The following is a 23,576-nucleotide window of genomic DNA, read 5'->3' as shown; positions in this document are numbered from 1 at the left end:
AGAAATGGTGAAAGTGGGGAAGGAATGAAGAAAGAGAAATAAAGTAAAAAAGAAAAATACATTCCGTCAATCACAAGAAGAGATAAAATTCCTACGAATTCAAAAAAAAACTCCAATGTGTCCTGTATAATAAAATAAATGATGTTTTACAACATATATAAAATGCGCTAAAAAAAAATACAGTAAGACACTAAAATAAATTTAAAAAAATTGAAACAAACTTGTTATACTTTCTTAGCCTTAGCTGTTTATTATAAAATGGAAAAATAATGATAAATGAAAAAACTGAAAAAAATCGATATTTTAATCGACAATCAAAAGATCCGGTTAAAAAATATTCAGTAAATAAAAGTATAGCTATTTTAATTTTTGTGGGATGAGGAGAAATTGGTAAGATATGGTAAGATAAGCAAGTATGGATGTATTGAGGTTATACTCGTATTTGCAAAATTTTGAGAAAATTGTTCTTAAAAAAATTATCTACCTCCTTTTGAAATATTGATGCCAAACATTTACCAACAAATTGTCCACAAATCTATAAAATTTCATCAAAATCAGTTCATCCAGTCAAAAGTTATTAAGCTCCAAACACGCCAATACACGTACGAACATTACCCCGTCACCTTTGTTTTCTTTTTTGGGCTCCCTCGGTTATGAAACCTTGAGAAATGAAAAAACTCTATATTTTGACTGATGCCAGGAAAAAACATTACAAAATAATATTGTTTAAAAAAATAAAAAAATCAATCCAAGGAAAATAAAATTGTATTAATAGAAAAAAACTTTCAACTGAATTATTAAAAAAAGATATTCCCAATTTGGCTCATATGTACGTTTTTTTAATATAAAATATAAATGCACCGATCTCACCGATTCGGTTTTTATTTTGTAGTGAAAATACATGTTGATGTACTGCAATAAATTTCTTCCATATGAAATCAGTGAAAGTTTGTTTTAAAATATTAACTACCAAATAAATACAACCAGTCAACCCACTGCTCCGATAGTTACCGAATTTTAGTATGGCCTCTAGCAAGCAGCAAATATCAGGAAATATTATGTTGTCCGAAAACAAAAGAAAAAGTTACTATAAGCAATATTGAGTAATAAGAATACTTTTTTTTCTCTTCCCCCCCCCCCACTCACTCGGGCCGGTTATCCAATTAAGTATACGCAGCCCGAGGAAGTGTCCTTTTACTCAAACGAGGTCTCCCCACCCACTGACTGTATGTCCGGCACGGTAGGTCAGCCCCCCCGGTCGGATCTTTTCTTTTTGTTTTCTTTACATTGCCTGCCTCAAATCCCCAGGGCAGGAACCGAGTCCGACTATGCCGTCCCCAGCCCCAGCCCCGGGAACCGGGTCTCGGTCTTTTGGTTTTGCCTGCCTCTAACCCCGCAGAAGGTAGCCAGGCCCGGCTATGTCGTTCCCAGCCGCCAACTACGAAGCCGGGTCTCGGTCTTAACATTCCCAGTCCGATCTCGTAACGCCTACTCGCGGTCGTAGGTTTCATAAAGAGACAATACTCATGAATATCCTAGTTCTACAATTACTTCAGTCTTTATTAGTACCCCATACGTCTTTCAGTATCATTTTTCTCTTTTAAAACTAAAAAGGAGAATTTTTCAAAATTATTCCAATTTTGTCTAGAACTCAATATGAAGCTGTTTAGTTCCTCGGGTGTGAGATTCTGTATTCCCGTGCGAAACCTAAGTGTTGTCCATTTATCGCATTCAAATATTGTATGCTCAGCTGTGTCATCGTGTTCACAGTACCGACAACGTGGAGAGCTTCTTTTGCCAAAGCGGAATAAATATTCCGCTTTGTAATGTGTGAAGTAATGGTCCCAGTACTGACCCCTGGGGGCCACCACCATGAACTTGGTATCGTATGTCACCATCAAGCGTGCTAACCGTAGTCCATCTTTCAGACAGGTATTCGGAGATCTGTCTCCTAATGTAAGGGCTTATTTGCCTTCTGACTAAAGCCGCCATGATGGAGTCCCACTGGACGGTCCCAAAAGCATTTCTAATGTCGAGCATAACCAGTAAAGGAATCTTCCTGGTGCGCCATGTTCCAGCCTTGACAGTTTTAGCCCAGCTAGTTATCTTTTCAATCGCCTGAAGCGTCGATTTGCCACGCCTGAACCCATACTAGTTGTTATGAATACCCCCGCCTATCTCTAGCTCAAGCAGTAACCTTTCTGCGATCAATATCTCAGCCACTTTCCCCGTATTGTTTATGAGGCTCAACGGGCGGTAACCAACCACTTCTGCATTAGCAGTCTTCTTGGGCAAGAACACAGTGCGCGACTCCCTCCAACAATTAGGGAAGGTCCTGTTCTGCAAGCAATAACTTACCACAGCATGCTCATACACAGCACCGCCTCTTCTACGGAGTCTAAATTTTCTCCTTCGCCAGTACTGCAGAATCCGTCTTTGGTCCGCAATCTCCGCAGTCCACCAGTAAGCAGGTTGATACCCCCTGATATTTTGGGGAATCTTCGCCATCTCCGTGACTATTAATTCCTGCAGAACAAAAGGCGTAACCTCTCTGCCATCCATGAGATTACGAGCAACTTTGTCAACCACTACTTCTACCTGTCCTTTAGACAATCTCAGCGGCTTTGATGTTCTCCCGATCACCGGTCGTATACCGTCAAAAGAAAATAACGTGGCAAAGTGATCACTACCAGTTTCTGACCTCAAAACTCTCCATTGATAGAGCGAAGGATCCCAACTATTGTCAACCAATGTCAGGTCTAATACAGATCTATGACCTCTGGCTTCAAATGTATAAGAGTCGTCATTTAGACAGACCATATCAGTCGCCATCATCATTTCTGTAAAGATTTGCCATCTTCTGTTAGTATAACTGCTACTAGCAATCGTGGCCTTGCAGTTAAAATCACCCATAACCACGGCTCTTTTCGGTGACTGTAAGCTGACCCGTTGTATTTCGTCAATGTAAAGTTCATACTCAGCAATTCCAATATTAGGACTCACGTATCCAGCCACAAGGACAAAATTCGGCAAAATAATCGCTAAAATCCCCTCTCCTCTATGATGCAACTGCCATCCGATCCTATTACTGATGTTTGTTATAGCGACATCACCAACAGCATCAGCCAGCCAGTCATGACGAGCAGCAGTACCCAAGTTAGGCTCAGTAGTAATCACGATGTCAACATTCAATTCCCTGGCGGTCTCTCTCACTAAATCATGGGACAGAATACTCCTGTTCGCATAGGACAATATTATACTAATCATTTCTGGCTTTGCCGCACTTTACGCCTCCGGTGCGATGGTCAGTCTCATTACAATCGAGGCATTTGGACGCCGCTTTACAATCACGTATAAAGTGGCCTGTACCCCCACAGTTGTAGCACAAAGCCGACCTATCAGGACCTCTGTACTCAAAACTGGTGTGTCCCAGCGCCCAACATTTATGACATTTCACAGGATCCGTTCTGATGTATGAGCGGCAGTGCACCCAGCCAACTCTAAGTCTATTCGAAATCAATTTTAGTGCTGCCCTATGATTTGTGATGACTGTAGCATTACGTGTATTACCGTAGGCGTTTCTTATCGAGGTGATCCGGAACGTTTCAGCGATACCAATAACTGCAACTATCGCCTCACTTATATCACGCTCTGACGTGTCTTCTTCTAAGTCCTTTATATGCACAACCGCTCTTCTATCACCCCTAGTTCTTACGTTCACTTGAAGGTCTGCCGCTCTGTCCTTAAGCACCGTAGTAAATTGAGCTGCTTGCTCGACATTCTTGATCCTGACCTCTAATTCATTGTTTCTTCCTTTTCTTAGAGAAAGAACAAGCTTCTTCCTTGTTTATTTTGCCCTTCATGGTACGGAGCAAATTCGCATAGGACTTGCCCTGTCCCTTGATAACAACTATCTTGCTCCCCTCAACCGGAGGCGTCGAGCGACGAGCCGAAGCAGACCTAGATCGCCTACGGCTTGAATCTGATTTCCTGGGTACTACCAATGTTGCAGGTTCCTCGTTGGTTCTATGCAAATAAATAAGTATTTTTCTCAAAATATTGCCATATTCACCAGTCGGTAGAATATAGGTCACTTTGCGTACACTGACTAGTACCTTTCTTAATGCATTTATAATGCATCTGGCCGCAAGCTTTTCCCCTTTTTCGGAATCGAAGAAAATAGTAAATTTATTTTTCTTAGTAGCCTCCATTTGGATACTCTCCATCATTGTGGAGGAGTCTAATGCGATCATGCCTGCTTGGATCTTCTCTGTGGCCGCTCTCTTCGATTTACTGATGTCAACAAATTGACATGTATCCCCGTCTGTCGGAAGAGTAACGACTTTCGCCTTGTTCATTGCCCACGCAGACCACCTGCGCGGGAGTAACTCAATTAATTCATCATCAGACAAATCAAGATTTAATATTTCTGTTTGATCCGTGTCAGAAGCAAGATCAGTCTGAGTGGACTGCGTGTTAACCTCTACGGGAAGGGGCACATCAGACAGATCAGTTAAGCCCTCATGTATTCTCCTCAACTCCTGCTCGTGGACTGCTATATATCTAGTCAAACCTGACCCCGTATGTTTTTTCAGGGCATCAATCGCTTGTCCAAGCTGTTGAACCAGACTGCCAAATGAGTAGGGCGACCCATCCACTTCTTCAGAGGAGCCCTGACGGGCCCTCTTTTTCCCTTTGATGTCCATTTTCTTGGCTACAGACGATTTCGTCGTGCCACCACTTTGGGAGAATGTACCTTCCAAAGGAAGTGACCCACGCCTTCTCATGGTGTGGCACTGGACTCAGAAGACAATTCCGAGTCCAGCGAGTGGTCGAGGGGGGTAAAATGTATCCTCCCAAAAATTTAATAAAACTTTTTGGGGGAAGGGGGAGGGGTCAAAAGTTGAGGATTTTTGTGATCGGGATTTATATCAAGGAAGTTTTTGGATAGGGTAACTATTGCAGGAGTTATGAATGAAAAGGAATTCCCCCTACTAAATTCGCTTCGTAGCACTCAGTAAAATTTCCTGGAAGTATTAGGAAGTATTAGAGAATTTCCTAAGTCCTTGATCGATGTAATCAGTTATCGTAAATAACATTTATATTAATTATATTATTACTTACTGATATGTTATCTGTTATCAGCTGGAGATAACCGAATAATCACGTACAGCGAAGAGACGCTCCACTATAATCCTTATTGCCAGTGACAATAAGGTTGAAACGACAAAAATCACAATAAAAAATCCGTCCGTTAAACAAAAATCGTAAAAATGTCAAAACACATCCAGTAAAGACTCACCTAACAATACCTATTGTCCGTCTCCAAGAAAAAGCCGAAAAAACCAGTCCAAAAATATTATAATTGCGGAGCAGCACAACAACACGTCCGTACGGTACGAGTACACTTACTCAACCGAGTAATAAGAATACTTAACGTCGAATTCCTTGAAAAAAAAGAATAGTTCAGATTCACAATTCAGATTCACAATCGATTTAGAGCAGAGTAACATTATGAATAAGACAACATCACACTGGTTATGGTCTTACATAATATGAAATAAGAATATCAGGTATTTCTTTACACTACAAAATTTGAAGCTCAATTGTTATTGCGTAAATCTACATTTTAAACAGAAACTAGGCTATATGGTAATGTAAAAAAAATTTAAATGTACGAAGGAAGACAAGGTGGGATAGAAATTATTTTCACGTGAGATTTTAAGAAAATTAGTAGATCAAAAAAATATTAGTAAAGTATAACAGATATTGAACAAATATCTGTAATAATAAAATTAATATAAAAAAACTAATAAATTACACTTATCAGTATCAATCTCTATTGAATTACAAACATGATTAATAATTACAACATACGGATGAATAAAGTTTACAAATAGCTTATTTAAACAAATATATATTTACCTATATATCTGAAAATATTCACCTACATATTTTTTTTGTACATATATTAGGTTTAAAATTAGTAAAATTATAACAAATATTCCCGCTTTTTAAGTAGATTTAGCTCACTGAGTGGTTATTTATCTACTAATCGACGTGTCATTTTGCTTATCTTTTTGTTAACAAGCGGCAAGCTTTCCTTTTTGTGTGTTTTATGAAAATTGATAATTTTTCATAACGATGGCTGGTTTTTTTTTTGAAACTTACCTATATCTCCACCATTGGAAATAAAAATGAAACAAATAATATAAAATAGAATTTTCTTTATATGGTACTGATTTTTTTTTTTTTTTTTTTTTGTCTTCAGTCATTTGACTGGTTTGATGCAGCTCTCCAAGATTCCCTATCTAGTGCTAGTCATTTCATTTCAGTATACCCTCTACATCCTACATCCCTAACAATTTGTTTTACATATTCCAAACGTGGCCTGCCTACACAATTTTTCCCTTCTACCTGTCCTTCCAAAATTAAAGCGACTATTCCAGGATGCCTTAGTATGTGGCCTATAAGTCTGTCTCTTCTTTTAACTACATTTTTCCAAATGCTTCTTTCTTCATCTATTTGCCGCAATACCTCTTCATTTGTCACTTTATCCACCCATCTGATTTTTAACATTCTCCTATAGCACCACATTTCAAAAGCTTCTAATCTTTTCTTCTCAGATACTCCGATTGTCCAAGTTTCACTTCCATATAAAGCGACACTGATTAAAAAAAAAAAAAAAATCGTTCAATTCAATAAACTGTTTTAAATTCACAGCAATTTAACGGTTACAAAGTTGTACCACTTAATTCTGTTGTTGATTTAAAGGATTCATAAAGTAGAAACATGTTTAGAATGATATTATATATTCTTTTAGTTTTTAGTACATTTCTTTAAGTTGAAATGCTATTTAATTTTTTTTTCAGTTCTTGTAAAAATTCAGTTTACAGTGTTTTAGAGAAAAACCTATTCGATACTCATTTTTTTAACATACACCATTGCTAAAATAAAGTTTTGGAAAACGACCTGAAAATTTCACGAGGATATTCTTTATCTCATGTTTTAAATACAAGAGGCTGTATTTTTCTGTAGAAACATTTTGAGGTGGAAATAATGAAATTTAAAAGTACATGTTCTAAAAAGCAGTTCAAAACGTTACGACACGTTCTTTGTTATTTGAGGATGTTAATAAATTAAGGCAGAAGAGAGAAAAGTTATATATCCTATTTTAACGATTTAAATTTTCACATTTCATTGACATAGACAAATTATATATAAGTAGATTACATGACTGGGGGCATCCAGAAATAATTTGGATAAAAGTTGTTACATAAAAACGGCTGCGGAGTTGAAAAAAACACAAGTTATCATATGTGGAGAAAAGAGAAAATGTCTAAAAAAAGAATCACATTTTCGAATTTTGAACTCACTGTGAGAAAAAAAAATGAATAAACAAAACCCTAATTTATTTTAAAAAGACGTCAAAACTCTTGCAAGTAAAACTTTACATACTCATCCCAAGCCGAGGTATAAGTCCTTTGTACAGGTCCTTTAAGACCCCACCATCAAATCTATAGATGATTAATGATCTTCACTTAGGAATTACCACACCAAATTTCATCAATTTTTTTATCTATCCAGTTGAAAGATATATTAACATCCACAAACGTACAAACAAGGTAAATTTAATCTGCTTTTAGAAATTTTGTTATTTCATGACACCTATTTTCTTAAACCGATTATCAAATTGTTTTTCTCATTGTAGTATATATACTAATAATACTATCATAAAAATAAAATAGAAAACATAAAAATAGTTTAATATTATAATAAATAGAATTATTAATTGGAAAAACAGACGTACAGAATACATTTAAAATTATCAGATTAACACAAAGTATAAAGATACCTGAATAGAAACCCACCTGGCTGGACTAGTGGTGAACGCGTCTTCGCAAATCAACTAATTTCAAGTCGAGAGTTCCAACGTTCATATCCTAATAAAAGCAGTTATTTTTATACGGATTTGAATATTAGATCGCGGATACCGGTGTTCTTTAGTGGTTGGGTTTCAAATAACCACACATCTCAGAAATGGTCGACCTGAGACTGAACAAGACTACACTTCACTTACACTCATATATATCATTCTCATTCATCCTCTGAAGTAATACCTGACGGTGATTCCCAGAGGCTAAACTGAAAAAAAAGACTAAAGATACCTGAATAAAATCAATCTATTTTTTTCTAGAAAAAGCTACATTGGATAAAAATATTTTCATAAATATTTTAAGATGGTTAAATACATGGCGTTAACCGGACAAAATCGAACTATGTGACATTCACAATGAAGAGAGGAGACTGCTCTTGATGACATTCTAATTCCATAACCTGAGAGAGTGAGATATTCTTCGATCGCCGACACGTGGAAACTTCATATAAGAAAGAAGAGAATACGACTTAAGAAAAAGTTCAAGGAAATGTTCTGGTTGTTAGACAGAAGTTCTCGTTTCTTTATTTAATTAGCTGCTGGTATACTCTACAATTTAAAAGCCTATCTGGAACTTTGGGACCGAACTATAGGGTGTCGCGAGCAGAAGCAATTTTGACATCTTTCACTGGTTTCAGAATAAACCGACGAGGAGATGTATAACAGTAACACCTTCATTTGCATGAAATATTGAGATTATTTAGGTATACGGTCCGTGCGGAAGAGATACAACGTTTCAGTTCAAAGTACGAACTTCGGCTTAACTACCGCACAAATGACTTGGCAGTGAACCTATTAGGCAATGGGAATAACTGAAGGTTGAACCGTCTGCACGTCCTAGATTTAAGTGTCCCTATAGTGTCTTAATGTTTCTATAATAACGTCGAGGTGTGAGTATTGTGCGTTATCTATTCGACTCTTAATTTCAAACTGTTACACGTACTTTTCTTTTTTCTTTACATTGCTTCATCGATTTTTTTTTCTACTAATTATGATATCATATTTTGCTTTCTATTACTCTAGTGGCGTCGAGTGTCATTCATAATTGCTAATTGTGTGTGCTTCCTTAAACGTTTTTATAATATTAGTGTGAAATTTTTGAGAAGTTTCGCTGTCATTTCCTTATTATGTGATTGGAAATGTGTTTCAATTTACTAAAGGTTTATGTAAATGTAACCCATTGTAAATAGGCTTTGAAACAATTAAATCATAAATAGCAATTTTCTACAATATTCTGCATTTAAGTATATCTTATGTACAACGCATTTGTGTGCAGTTAAGTGTAGATATAAAAATGAACTTCACTATGGATTAACAAACTATTTATATTGCTTTAATCGTAATACATAATTATTCAAACACTACGGTGCAATAAAAATTCATTTTAATAAAATATAAAAAGGAAAAGCTTCATAAAACGTAACATAATTTTGTATTCTTTTTTAAAAAAAATGTTTATCAACAGTTATTAAACATTAATAAAAAATATACTATTTTATATTACAATATATAGTAAGCTCAATAACTAACTATGATAGTTGCTGCAATATAATGTTTTATAACAGTTAAAGTATTCTAGTTGCATACAAATAAGGTAATGTAATGAAGTTATGAAGGATATATTAAACTAATATCTACTTATAAATCTACCGTAACAAAACAAACCAGACGTGACTTGGAAAATTTAAACTTATTTATACAGTCCAATTTTCAATTGCGTAAATATGAAGCAATAACGATGTCTGAATTACTTCATCTCCAGTTTCAAACTGTATGACGGCTTAGAATGTTTAAGCTCTATTTTTTTTTTCATTCAAAATTAGCATATTTTTATCGTATCATAAATCTGGGTGATAAAAATCAAATAAATACTAACCTCTTAAGTTAATTTTATGTACAATATTTCCGTATTTGTAGTTGTATGTTTAAATTAGAAAAATAAATTGAATTCACAAACATTTAAAATTTATTTTAGATTAAGTGCAATTTTTTTTTTAATTTCATAAAAAACATAGACTTTTCTGTGATGAGATTAAAAATTGTACTATTATAATATTTCAAAAGGTATCAACAAAATCCAAAACAACAAAAACTTTCTGTGAACTTCAGATATAATATGACCAATCATCATGGATAACACTTGTAAATTACGCGATATAGAAAATATTTTATTATATTTTCAATTCTCAACAGCACTATAAAACGGTATGGAAAACATTTATTCATCTATAATAGCATCAACAAATGCCCTTTATTTCTTATTCCTGGTAGTTATGTACCCTGAATGCATTCAAATAGCAATGTTTTAGTTTCAACGACTTATCTGCTGTTGTCAATAAGTACATTATAAATAGCGTACGCGCAAGTGATACCCATACATATATAAATGAAAATCAATATTACATTTTCAGTATTATCGTAGATTAACGATATTCCTTACGTCACCAACCACACAAAACGCAATAAAGAAAATACAGAAATACAAAAATAATATTGAATAAGTATAATAAATAATAAAGAAAAACAAAACTCGACGTAGCTTCCATGACGTGTTACCTAGAATTCTAGATTTTTTCCTATACACACACACACACACACACACACACACACACCCACACACACACACACACACACACACACACCCACACCCACACACACACCCACCACACACACACACACACACACACACACACACACACACACACACACACACACACACACACACACACACACATACATAAGTACATAAGTACATACATACATACATACATACATACATACACAAACTAGATAGGACTGCATCATAATCAACAAACGAGTAAAAGTATTAGGCGCAATACTGCCACTCTAGCAAATTCACTACCTCTCAAGAAACCTAAATCCTATTGTTTCTCTGCATCCTTGTTTTCTACATCAATTATTGTAACCGCCAATAAAATACTCAGTTTACATCAACGTGATACAGGCTAGAAACTTGAAGGAGAAAAATAGGATTTAATATTTTTGGAATACAGTATTTAACCAAAGCGATGGATATTCTCTGATACATTTACCATTGCTTTGATTGTAAGGAAGATAAATCCAGTTAAGTTGGTATTATATGCGTGCATTTGTTTTTGATTCAGAAACTAAATTTAAATTTATTTATTTTTATTTTTTTATTTGTCTTTATTCTTTACATAATTTATATACACATTTTTAAACGTACATAAAATCTTCACTAATAACTTTTGATGTTTTTCATATTTTTTTTAATTGTTATTATTGAATTTTTATTTATTATAAATTTTTTTTACAATCAGAGATAATAATTATTAATAAATAAATATATTTAAATTAAAAAAAAATCTGATATGAGCACCACATGACTTATTTGTACGCCTATTAAATTACATATGAGTATACACATCTTTTTAAAATGAAAAGAACATAAAATTTTATTTCATTAATAACTACTGTTTTTTTTTCAATTTTTTTTTATTATTGAATTATTATTTATCGTAAGTTTTTTTTTATAATCAGAGGATAATAATTATTAATAAATCAATATATTTAAATTAAAAAGAAAAGTTAAAAAAAAAAGAGATGAAGTCTGATTCGAACAGATGTGCCTTGTAAGATCCACATATTTCATTAATTAAACTTTTATTTGGCTACACCATTGGAACCAATGAAAGTAAGTACCACTTATGATATATCATTGAAAACGTCTCAATGAGGACTTACTGCTGCAGTTAATAAAAAGACAAAAATCCAAACTTTTATTGGATTTTGGATATTTTAGTCCAGTCGATTGCAATCAAAAGGGGAGGTGCACAACTAGATATTAGAACAGTCCTAAATCCAAAATTTCAACATCCTACGACTAATCGTTTTTGAGTTATGTGAAATACATACATATACGTACGTACAGACGTCAACTGAAACTAGTCAAAATTGATTCAGGGATGGTCAAAATGGATATTTCCGTTGAAATCAAACCGAAATTTTTCGCAATTACAATTCTTCCTTTACTTCGAAGTAATAATGTGACTAAATAAGAGGTGTACCAAGTGGTTGGCAGGTTAAATTTTTAAGGAAATAAAATATACGTTTATTTAATTGATAAAATATTTTTTTTATTATATTATTTTCTATTAAAAATGTTTAGCTATCCGTCTAAAGACTGGAGAGTGATTAATTTTACATTACCTGTACTTTATAATTTCATATTTAACTGATTATTATTTTAGTAATAAAAATTATTAATTTAACAATTAATAAAGAAAACAATTTCATATATATTTTTTTTTTATATTGTCCTCTTTTTAAATTTTATTACTATTTACACGTGTAATATTGTTGAATCTGATGCTAAATTATATCTAGTGAAATAACTTTAATTTTTTGGTTTTGATAAAATCTTATTTTCATAACATAATGAATCATGTAACATCTACTTTATAAAAATCAGTGAATCTATTCTGTAATGACTACGAAAAACCGTCTTTAGTTATTTATTAATATAATCTTCTTGGACTAGTAGTAATAAAATAAAGACAAGATATGTATGAAGTATTATTATAGCAACGTATCTAGTTTTGAGAATGTTCACCTTCATTCAATATAATTTATATACATAGTGATTTACAAAAAAACAGGAAATGATCTACTGGTGAAAATAAAAAAGAAAGTTCATGTAAACTTGAGTTGAGAACGCTTGTTAGCGAATCTCAACTGATGAATGATTTCGCTCTGTTTCTGTGCCTTCGGTAAAATATAATTTATGATTTATAATTTGCCAAACTATAATTCTTGGGACCCAAATTAAGGGATGAGTTTAGTAGTTTTATATGAAATTTGTTAATTAAAATATCGGTCCCAGAACTGTATTTTTCATAGTAAGGGATGGTCAAAATGGATATTTCCGTTGAAATCAAACCGAAATTTTTCGCAATTACAATACTTCCTTTACTTTGAAGTAATAATGTGACTAAATAACAGGTGTACCAAATGGTCGGCAGGTTTAAATATTTAAGGAAATTAGGAAATAGATTTCGGTGCCTACTGTCTAAAGACAGGGAATTTTTGGAGGATCAACTACATTAATCTATATAACGGGAAAAATGCCAGAAAATTCGTGGGTCTTGTGGCTGGATAAAGCACAGCGAGCCGACTGTAATGTTCTGTACAAATAGCTGGTATTTACTCTAGGTGATGAGATTAATATATCAGATGAGTATGATAGGGCGAAGATGAGTACCATATTTACAACGCGGTGTGGGCTATTTGGTCTAAATAATGGACCTAAAAGGGAAGCAAACAGGCAACAGTGTGCGTTATTTAACCTTATAGTGATAGAAGCTACTGAACATTTTATAGATGTTTGCCCAGAGTTAACTGAAATTAGATGAAAATATTTTGATTGTAATAATTTGAATAAGGATGAAGTAACTGATTATTTGAATGGTAATAACTGATAAGCATTAGTGAGATACGTCCGGGAAGTAAGAAAATATCGAAACTGGTTGTTGGGGAGTTTAATTATTAACTGTATGCTTATTGAATTTATTTATTAAATAAAAACTAAATTAAAAAAGATAATTTTATAAAATATTTATTGGAATAAATTTTTCTTTAAGTGAAGAGATTTTTTTCTTTCAGTCATTCGGAAGTAATAGAAAAAAACACAAAATATGATTTTAATGTAGTAAACAATGTAAAACAAAGGCCAACTTAATTTTATTTTTTTTTATAATGGAAAAACTAAAGCATTCAAAAGGAAAAATTCAACTAGCAACTTACATTAGAAAATAGACTTAAATCACTAATAACTTGTATTTTAACTTTATGGAAATGATTGGTCTAAAGGTCTCTATATAAGGAAGTATTACGACTAACTTTTAAACCATACAGGATAACTAATGTGAAAGAATATGAGTATAAAATACAAGTTTTTAACTTAAGAGAAAATTTCACGAGTTTAAAGCTACATTAAGCTTGTTACTTGAATACTAATTGAATTAAATTTTATTTTATAAAAAAAAAAAAAAAAAAACTCTTAAAGAGCAGATTAAATTCTAAATACAAGTATAAAATTCCAGGAATTTTTTTCTCCTGCTTCTTATTGACAATTTTGTCAAAAATTGAAACTCTCTTACCGATTGAAAACTGCAGATCTGTCTGCAAATTTAGAAGATTCTTAATTTTTATCGTTATGTATATAACGTAACGTAACAGAATACAAATGAAATTTACTTGTTTCATTTGTGATATTACAATTTGAACGAGGGTAAAAATGCTTTTTCACGAATTCTTGAAAGCATATTATTCAGTTTAATTTATAAGAATTATTCCAAAGTATTTATTGAACATTGCTCAAAAGCCTAATTAGTTCACAAATCAATAAGGTCTTATTTTAGTACTTTTTTATCTGACATTTTTACAGGATTATAAGAATTATTTAGAATTCCCAGTTCATCTTTAAAGCTCTTCAAGTTTATGGCAGAAAATATTAAACAAAAAATGATAATAATTTCAAGTGGGCAACAAATTTTTTACATTAAATAGGTGTTAATTCTTAATCATAAGTAACCTCTTCTAGTAAAAAAAAAGTAAAATGATTAAAATCGAATAAGCCGCAAGATTACAATCTACAAACACGTTTAATAAGCTTTTCAAAGGACTCTTGTAGCTGACTTAAGTAATGATTCCTGGTTTACCACTAAAGAGGTGAACAACTGTTTCACCGTAGGAGGGATTTGCACTAGTCCAGCTCGTAACCTCTATAGGTCGAAGTGAAATCCCTGGTTAGAAAGCTCTGCTGTAAGTATTTCACATTTTCTTCTTTTTTTTTGAAAGATCGGACCCTGAAGCTATGGTCATTAGCCCGATCGAAATTTTCAGTGTATGAAAAGCTGCAATGCCTTACCGGAATTCGAATCTGGTACTCCGAACGAAATGCCGAGATGTTACTTAATCAACTACAGACGTAGGCAATTTTGTTGTTTATTTTATTTTATTAATTATCTATGATAATTGGTATTTATTTTGTAATTGAATATTATTAGATATTGACAATTTTTGTGAAATTTTAATTTTTCGGATTTATTAAGTAAATCTTCGTAAGTCAAATTAAATTCTTGCATGTCTTCTTTAATTTCTTTGATCCATATTGGCGGATTTTTTAAAGACCAAAACTGATCGATAATTCTGTTAGTAATCCTATCCTGCGTTAATCTTAATAAGTGTGCAAAGAAAGAAATTCGCTTCTTTTTCATAGTATCAATTAAGGATTCCAAGTTTTCGTACAGAAATTTATTAGGCAATAATCTGTACTGATTTTCATGTTTATATTTTTTGTTTATGCAGATTCTATGAATCCTGCGTTCAACTTTAAGCAAAAGTTGAAGTTTCTATTAAAAATGTTTAGCTATCCGTCTAAAGAATGGAGAGTGATTAATTTTACATTACCTGTACTTTATAATTTCATATTTAACTGATTATTATTTTAGTAATAAAAATTATAAATTTAACAATTAATAAAGAAAACAGTTTCATACATATTTTTTTTTTTTTTTTTTTTATATTGTCCTCTTTTTTAAATGGTATTACTATTTACACGTGTAATATTGTTGAATCTGATGCTAAATTATATCTAGTGAAATAACTTTAATTTTTTGGTTTTGATAAAATCTTATTTTCGTAACATAATGAATCATGTAACATCTACTTTATAAAAATCAGTGAATCTATTCTGTAATGACTACGAAAAACCGTCTTTACTTATTTATTAATATAATCTTCTTGGACTAGTAGTAATAAAATAAAGACAAGATATGTATGAAGTATTATTATAGCAACGTATCTAGTTTTGAGAATGTTCACCTTCATTCAATATAATTTATATACATAGTGATTTACAAAAAAAAACAGGAAATGGTCTACTGGTGAAAATAAAAAAGGAAGTTCATGTAAACTTGAGTTGAGAACGCTTGTTAGCGAATCTCAACTGATGAATGATTTCGCTGTTTCTGTGCCTTCGGTAAAATATAATTTATGATTTATAATTTACCAAACTATAATTCTTGGGACCCAAATTAAGGGATGAGTTTAGTAGTTTTATATGAAATTTGTTAATTAAAATATCGGTCGCAGAACTGTATTTTTCATACTAGTTGTTAGTACACATAGAAGGAGAATAAACACATAAAAGTTTTTAAAAAAAATTGTAAAGAATTTGGCTCTTAGTATACTGGTATGAATAAAGTTTACAGAAACTAAACACAAATGTAAGAATTTTTAATTTTATTAAAAACAAGATATATATAAACAAGATGTAAGTTTTTAACAAAGCATTAATTGAAACAATATTTTCAATATTACAAATCAAAAGGATTAAATATTTTTGAAAAATTACAAATATAAAAGAAACAATTATAAACAATTTGCCGGCTTCCATGGTGCGAGTGGTAGCGTCTCGGCCTTTCATCCGGAGGTCGCGGGAGGTCCCGGTCAGGTATGGCATTTCACATGCTACTTCTCATTAATCTTATCCTCTGAAGCAATACCTAACGGTGGTCCCGCTGATTAAAAAAAAAGCCGACATGCAAATATAAAACTGATGAAAATGTGCTTCGACACAGTGCATATGTGTCAGACGTAGAATGTTTTTGATGGCTTTCCATATTTCAAAATGGTTTATTTGTAGTTGTAACGTACTGAGAATTCTAATAACTAATTCTGCTCTTATATTAAACATTTACGCGTATACTAATGATTTTAACTGGCCCCAAAGCCAATAAGATAATGAGAACATAAATTAGTTGATTTTCGATCCAATCTTTTGTCTTTTACCCTAGAGTTTTCAAGAATTACTAAAAATACGGTTCCGGGAACCTACTTCTTTTCAATTATTAGGTCAAATTTCATATAAAACCACTAAATTTACTATAATCTATTTTAGGCAGCAACTATTTTGTTTCAAAAAAAAATATATAACTATTTGTAAAATACAGTTTTATATTAAAAACTGTTTTTTATAGAAATCTAGAAAGGAAGCTATTATTTGATGTTTCCTTAACAATCATGAAAATCCCTTTGTAGTGCAGTGATAATAAGATTTATTAAAAATGTCATGGCGATTGGGTAGAGGTAACTGAAATGTTATAAAAAAATGTGATTTTGATTAAATAATACTATAAATAAATTCTTGACCGAATTTTTAAAAAAGGCTATTTATATAATTGAATTAAGAAAATAAAAACAAACAGATATTCAAGAATCGATGAAAAATAATTTAAAAAAAATAAATATTATTTTATTTCTAAAATCAATTTTCAATTAAATGTTTTGAAACGACTTTACGTTTTATAAATAGAGGATATAAAATAGATGTTGGAAAATAGACATAGGAAAATCCGTAACGACTACAAAAATAAGACATAATTTTGTAATTATAAGAGATTTTTTTTCTTAAGCAGGCCTCAGTTTTATTCGCTAATAATAAAAGAAAACCTAACAATTAGGTAGATTTCATAAGAAAGCTACCTGTTGTAATGGGTACCTGGATTCGAATTCTGGAAAATTTCGACTTATCTTCACGTTTCACATTCCCCAGACCCCAAAACCACCGTCAGCTCAAAAGTTTATATGTACATTTATATATATATATATATTTACTTTCTTGTGGACATGATAACTGCCGTAATTTTGCATCAATCACTTTCAAATTGTTCCTTAAAAATAACTCGACCCACAATCTCAGACGAGTTCGTTAACGACCAATATTGGACCACTGGAGTGGAAATGGTGGGGAGGGCTTTTCGAAAAAAATAATATTGCTATAACTTTCGAAAAAAGTAAAATATCGGGTTCGTTTAAAGTTACAACTAATCTTTAAATAAGGGCTTAAAACTTATTTAAGTAAAGTTTTTTTTTATTACCAACCATTGGCCTAGGGGGTGGAAAATATAGGGTTTTGAAAACAAACAAATCATACCTCCCTTAATAAGCACAGTATCGAATCGGTTTAAAATGGTCGTTAGTCCTCGAAACATTGCCTAAAACTTTTTTTTGTAACAATTTTTGGTATGACTAAACCTTACGGCAAGGGATGACCAAAATGTTGCTGGAATTATAAGATGTATGCTAAATATGTGAACCTTTTTTTCACATGCAACCATTGTCGTATTGAGTAAATTTAAAGTTTTTCTTAACTTTAAGATGAAAATATTTTTTATCCCCTACTTAGCACCGGTGAAATCTACCTCCGCCTTCTGGCGTGCCGAAAGGGAATTTTTTTTATTTCAATTTTTCTCTCAAGAAATGAAATCATTAGGGTATAGTATACAAGATTACAGTGTGTTTGTGTGGGCGCGCTCGCTCACACGTGAGTAATCTTATATCGAGTTACATTTACAATTTCATAAAATACTATTATTTTCTTTAAAAGAAAATTTATAACATTATAATAGGAAAATGCATTTTGAAGTAATTTAAAGTCAATTGAGAGTAATGCAATATTGCTTTTTAAACTTTTATAAAGTAAGTGAATGTATAAAATATTGTAATATAAGATATTAACACCACACACACACACACACACACACACACACACACACACACACACACACACACACACACACACACACACACACACACACACACACACACACACACACACACACACACACACACACACACACACACACACTCGATTTACATCTAAAGCAAGTTCTCATCTCAAAAATGCATTTCACAGAGCGGAACTACTTGAGAATCGGAGATTACTCAGTTTATGCGACTAATCAACCTGATGATACAGCTCACGGAGGTTCTGTGCTTCTAATAAAAAATGGAATAAAGCATGTTGAGCTACTACCGCTTGAAACCAGTCACATTTAAGCAACTTCGATAGAAGTGTAGGAGTGGGTTGGGCTTCTCAGAGTCTCAACAAGTCCACCTCATCACGCTATACTCATTATATCAATTCACGTTTTCTGATTACTTCATGTCCCTTTATCATATGAGAAGACTGGAATGCAATGCATATACTCTGGGCTCCAGACTGATAACTACTCGTAGAAGAGCATTACATAAATCTATTACTAAGCTGCAGTTAATTCTGTCTGTGGTCTAGTGCAAACTTAACAAAATCAAAGGTTCAGATCTACTGGATTTTTTAAATTACACTCAGGGTTGACTCATTGTATATAGATGTGAAGAGAGTGATTGTACGTGAAGTACAATCACTCTCCATTGATACTGACCCTGAGCACAATGGTGATTCAGAAAAGCCACTTCCTGATGATTCACAATAGTAGGACTGACTGAAAATCCTACCAGAGCTGCGTCGAGGGTAAGCTTCCTACAGATATGTCATTGAAATGTGAACAAGGTATTGATGACGAAAAGAAGCGTTTGACCTTGATCATGCGCAGGAAGCAGCCTGGAGCTCAACTTCAACTGAGTTAAGTAGAAGTGGGAGGAGGCAAAGAGTACCCAAGGGAGATCATGGAACTTATTGTGACTAAAACGTGAATACAAAGAAGATGGCAATACTACAGGAACCAAGAGTATAAAACGGCTCATAACACAGCTTCCCACAGGTTTAGAAAACTACTAAGATTAGTCAAAAACGGCCCGTTTAGAAGTTATAATGAATGTCTGTTCCCTGTTGGCAAGAATGACTATATCTTAAAGCCATGAGGGAGTTCTAGAGACCTCCTCAATCCTCTCCTCTTTTGAGATCTTTGTGCGGCTGGGATTTTGGCGACAGCCAGAAGACTGATTTACCTAAGAAGGGCTGTCGAAGAAGATTTTTAATTCCTTTATAGTCTGGTTCCACTGTTTCCCAGTGAACTGACTTCAAGTGTTGAAGTATCAAATAAATTTAAAAGGATAAAGAATACATAGCAGTTATGCTCACAATGTCGGATCAAGTAACAATCACCAAGAAGAGAGAGACCATTGCCCTCATGTATATCTAGGCAATACCAAAATCCCTGCTGTGAGCACAGAGCGGTACCTATATACGCACCTTGATTGTTGTTTAACGTGAAGAAATCATGTAAAAGAAAAAACAAAATGAGGTGTATGCGGCTGCACTAGCTGCTGTATAGGAATTCTTACTTGTTTCTTTCAAATAAATTATTGATATACAACATGTTACTAAAACTAACTTGGACTGATGGTATACAACTATGGGCAACAAGTTTTGTCAATAAAATAAAGGTGATCCAATGATTTCAATACAAGGTACAGAAAAATAAAACGAAGGCAGTCTGGTTTGTGACAAACAACAAGGTTCACAACTATTTACAGATCTCCCACATATAGGAGGAAATATGGAAATTAAGCAGGAACTGCATATCATAGCTAAATACATATGATAACCGCTTAGATATAAACTGTTTGATAACAATGGGTATTTTAGGCGGTTGAAAAGGCATTATTTGCTGGACATAAGTGATTATTGAAGATACTCATGATATAATTTATCTTTGATAATGCAAGTTTTACGTCAAGTAGCTCGTTATTAAAAGAGTGTTATGCTGTGTATCTATTGACATTATTACTGTTCTGGATTCTAAAAGCCTTATTATCCACTGACAATACCACTATTCTGCCACTTTAATATTCTAATATTGGTTGTCAGGACTATCTACTGTTGTTATTATCTTATTTGTTAACATATTTATTATTATCATTTTATTCCCTTAATAACCCCTTATCTTTTGCTGTAAGTTATTCTTACTTATCGTTTGTTACTAATTTATTTATCTTATTGTTATTGCTAATAATTGTCCTGATGTTATAATGTTATGTAATTCTGTCAATGAGGTTGATACACATTCTGATGTTTGTATCCAACAAGGACTGTCACTGGATGATCTTCATTCTCCTCATGTAGATTTTCATTTGACTTATGGTTTTGAAATGTTTTTTTTTTTTTAAACCTATTGTAAATACAACCCATTAGCAAAAAAAAAAAATATATATATATATACACTAATATTAAACATTTTTGTAATTGCTTTATATTTCTGAGCATCTTGGCTTGAAAAATTAAAAGATTTAAATATAATAAAAATGGATTTAAATGAATATTCTATTTCATTGAATAAACATTTTCAAAAACTTTTTTTCAATAATTCCTGGCTTTATTTAAGTAAATTTAACAACAACAAAAAATTATTCTAATAGAATTAAAAGTAATTTTTAAGTACAAAAAAAAAAATAAATATTAATAGCTTAAAATATAACATTTACATTACAAGATTTTCTGAAATAATCATAAACCAAGAGATCAAATAGAATGAAGTTATTTCCGTTTAAAGTCACATTAAACACACATTTCCTATGTTTAAATTCAATTAAATTACAACTATTAAGGTCCGATGACATACACATTAAAATTAATGTGTAGTCATTGTATAACCCCCATTCCTTTTTATACTTACAACCCCCTTACTATGAAATAATCATCTCCAATGAAACATCAAGATCTATATCCAATATTGCAATGACAGTAGCTAACCGGTGTTTAATGCTTTAATGAATGTTTGTGTCTCTTCCTATGTTTAATTTTATCTTCACCTCCTAACCCTGATTTTCTATCTGTACCTAAATAACTAACTAATATGAATGTTTTGCGATAAAATTATTTACATGTGTAAACTTTATATCAATAATTTTATTATGACTTCTAACATGTATTTCTACTTACAATATATAAATATTCCTACTATCTTTTTTTCTAAAATTGTTAACTTAGACAATCTTGACCAATATTGTATCTGTTTTGGATTTAAATACTTATTTTATTATAAAATGTTGGTCTACATTTTTTCTCACTATATTGGATTCAACTTATCTTTTATTTTAATTAATAACAAAAACGGCGTATTGATATCTCTATCGCTTTTTAATACATTAGCGCCACTAAGAAGCTATTTACTCAGGGTGCTTATTTATTAATGTTCGATACGTAGATTTGTACCAACTACAAATACATTAGGTAATAATAAAAAATTACTGTGCTTTTCCGAAGTTGAATTACGTTTTAAATCTACCGTTAACAAAAAAATTTGAAAATTTTTATTAGTTTGTTATAGAAAATACTATTAGGAAGTTGCGTGCTCAAAATAGAATCCTCTATTATAGCACATAGCTATTATATACATAGAGATAGGTACTCCTACCTATTTCTATGTAGGAGTATACTCCACCTTGAATGTTTATATTTGTATAAAAGCATATCAGAAGTAAATAACTGACATGTTATCCTGTTTTTCAGGTCTTCAATATCTCCTGCAGGGTTTTCTTGACTTTATAGAACAGTGAAATTTAAATAGCTCTACAACAAACGTCCTGGGGTGTATGATCTGAAGAACGTACTAACCATTTCACTGATTCTCTTTGACCTATAATTTTTTTTGTAAATTCAGCAATTAAGAATTATTTTACTTCTCTATTGAAGTAGGGTAATGCATCATATTGCATCTTGTTGGAAAACGGGTTTACCTTGAGAGTATACTTCCCGGGTAAACAACCGTATGTTTCTAATTATGACGTTTTTTCCTCTCTAAACATTTGCAAATACTCAGTTCCTATAAGACTATTATCAATGCAGATCCAGTGATGATCAACGACCATCAATCCCGTTTGACAGTAACATTAGTAAAGACGATTATTGAACAGAAAATCTTCTATGTTTTTTAGTTTATTAAATATGAATCTGTAGTTACAATTCAACGTGCGTTAAGCAGAAAGTTTAATTCGTCCAATTGGCAATAACAATCGTAATCAGTTTGAAACGACTTCATATCTGTCTAACGAAAAGAAGAGTGCAAGATGATCAAGGGTGTTTGCAGAAGATATTGACGTGTTGAAGAGTATTTTCTGCGTACTCATAAAAAATCTGTTAGGAAGGCTGGCTATAAATTATGACGCCGGTGATGACAATACGCATATGTTTTTAATTAAAGATGACATATCAGTCCATACCATTTACAGATGTTAAGGCTTTGAAGCCTACAGACTTCTCTATCCACGTCAACTTTGCAATCGAAATGTTGTAACATGAAGAGGATGAGTTTTTTGACCATTATTCTTAAAAAAAAAATGTTGAAACGCTTCAAATTTTAAACAATGTTTACACATTTCGTAAGTTATAATCAGCCAAAATGTTCTCTTAAATCAAACCTCTAACAACAGAGTTACCTTAAAAATTTTCAATTAAAATCTATGAACAATTTTTGAAGGTACGAAAAATAGAATCTAATAAATTTCTATACCAACTTTAAGAAAATCTACATTTATTTCATCAGATCTTAACCGATTACGTAATACTTAATGGGGGAGTAAGGTAATTTACATGCTTCTTTTACAATGATGTAATCAAATAATCATTCCACTCATCTTATTATCTTTTATGTAAATTTTGGTTCTAATTGGATATTGATGTTGTAATATAGAACATAATGCTTCCACGTAATTTATATACGATTTAAATACGAATTTACGTACCGTACCACGTTGACACACAATCAAAGTTCTTCTATTTAACTAGTTAGCAAAAGTAGTCACTCCAGATAACTTAGGCAAGATTAACGTAATTGTTAAGACTCACTCTGTTCTTCTTCTTGTTAATTAATAA

General features: G+C 32.2%; 1 protein-coding gene across 1 annotated transcript; it reads right to left on the bottom strand.

Moving 5' to 3' along the window:
- Positions 1-2,151: 2,151 nt before the first annotated feature.
- On the bottom strand, positions 2,152-3,267 carry LOC142328282 (uncharacterized). Its single transcript, XM_075371985.1, has one exon. The coding sequence runs from the start codon at positions 3,265-3,267 to the stop codon at positions 2,152-2,154; it is 1,116 nt and encodes a 371-aa protein (XP_075228100.1).
- Between the last annotated feature and the right edge of the window lie 20,309 nt (positions 3,268-23,576).

Source organism: Lycorma delicatula, chromosome 7, assembly GCF_047948215.1.
Source record: "Lycorma delicatula isolate Av1 chromosome 7, ASM4794821v1, whole genome shotgun sequence".
NCBI classification, from domain to species: domain Eukaryota; kingdom Metazoa; phylum Arthropoda; class Insecta; order Hemiptera; family Fulgoridae; genus Lycorma; species Lycorma delicatula.
The sequence above is the reverse complement of the archived record's forward strand: the minus strand, read 5'-3'. Positions and strand labels throughout refer to the sequence as shown.

Bases quoted from the DNA above. Each gene is read 5' to 3' on its own strand.
- LOC142328282 (XM_075371985.1), bottom strand. From the start codon at position 3,267: ATGATTAGTATAATATTGTCCTATGCGAACAGGAGTATTCTGTCCCAT.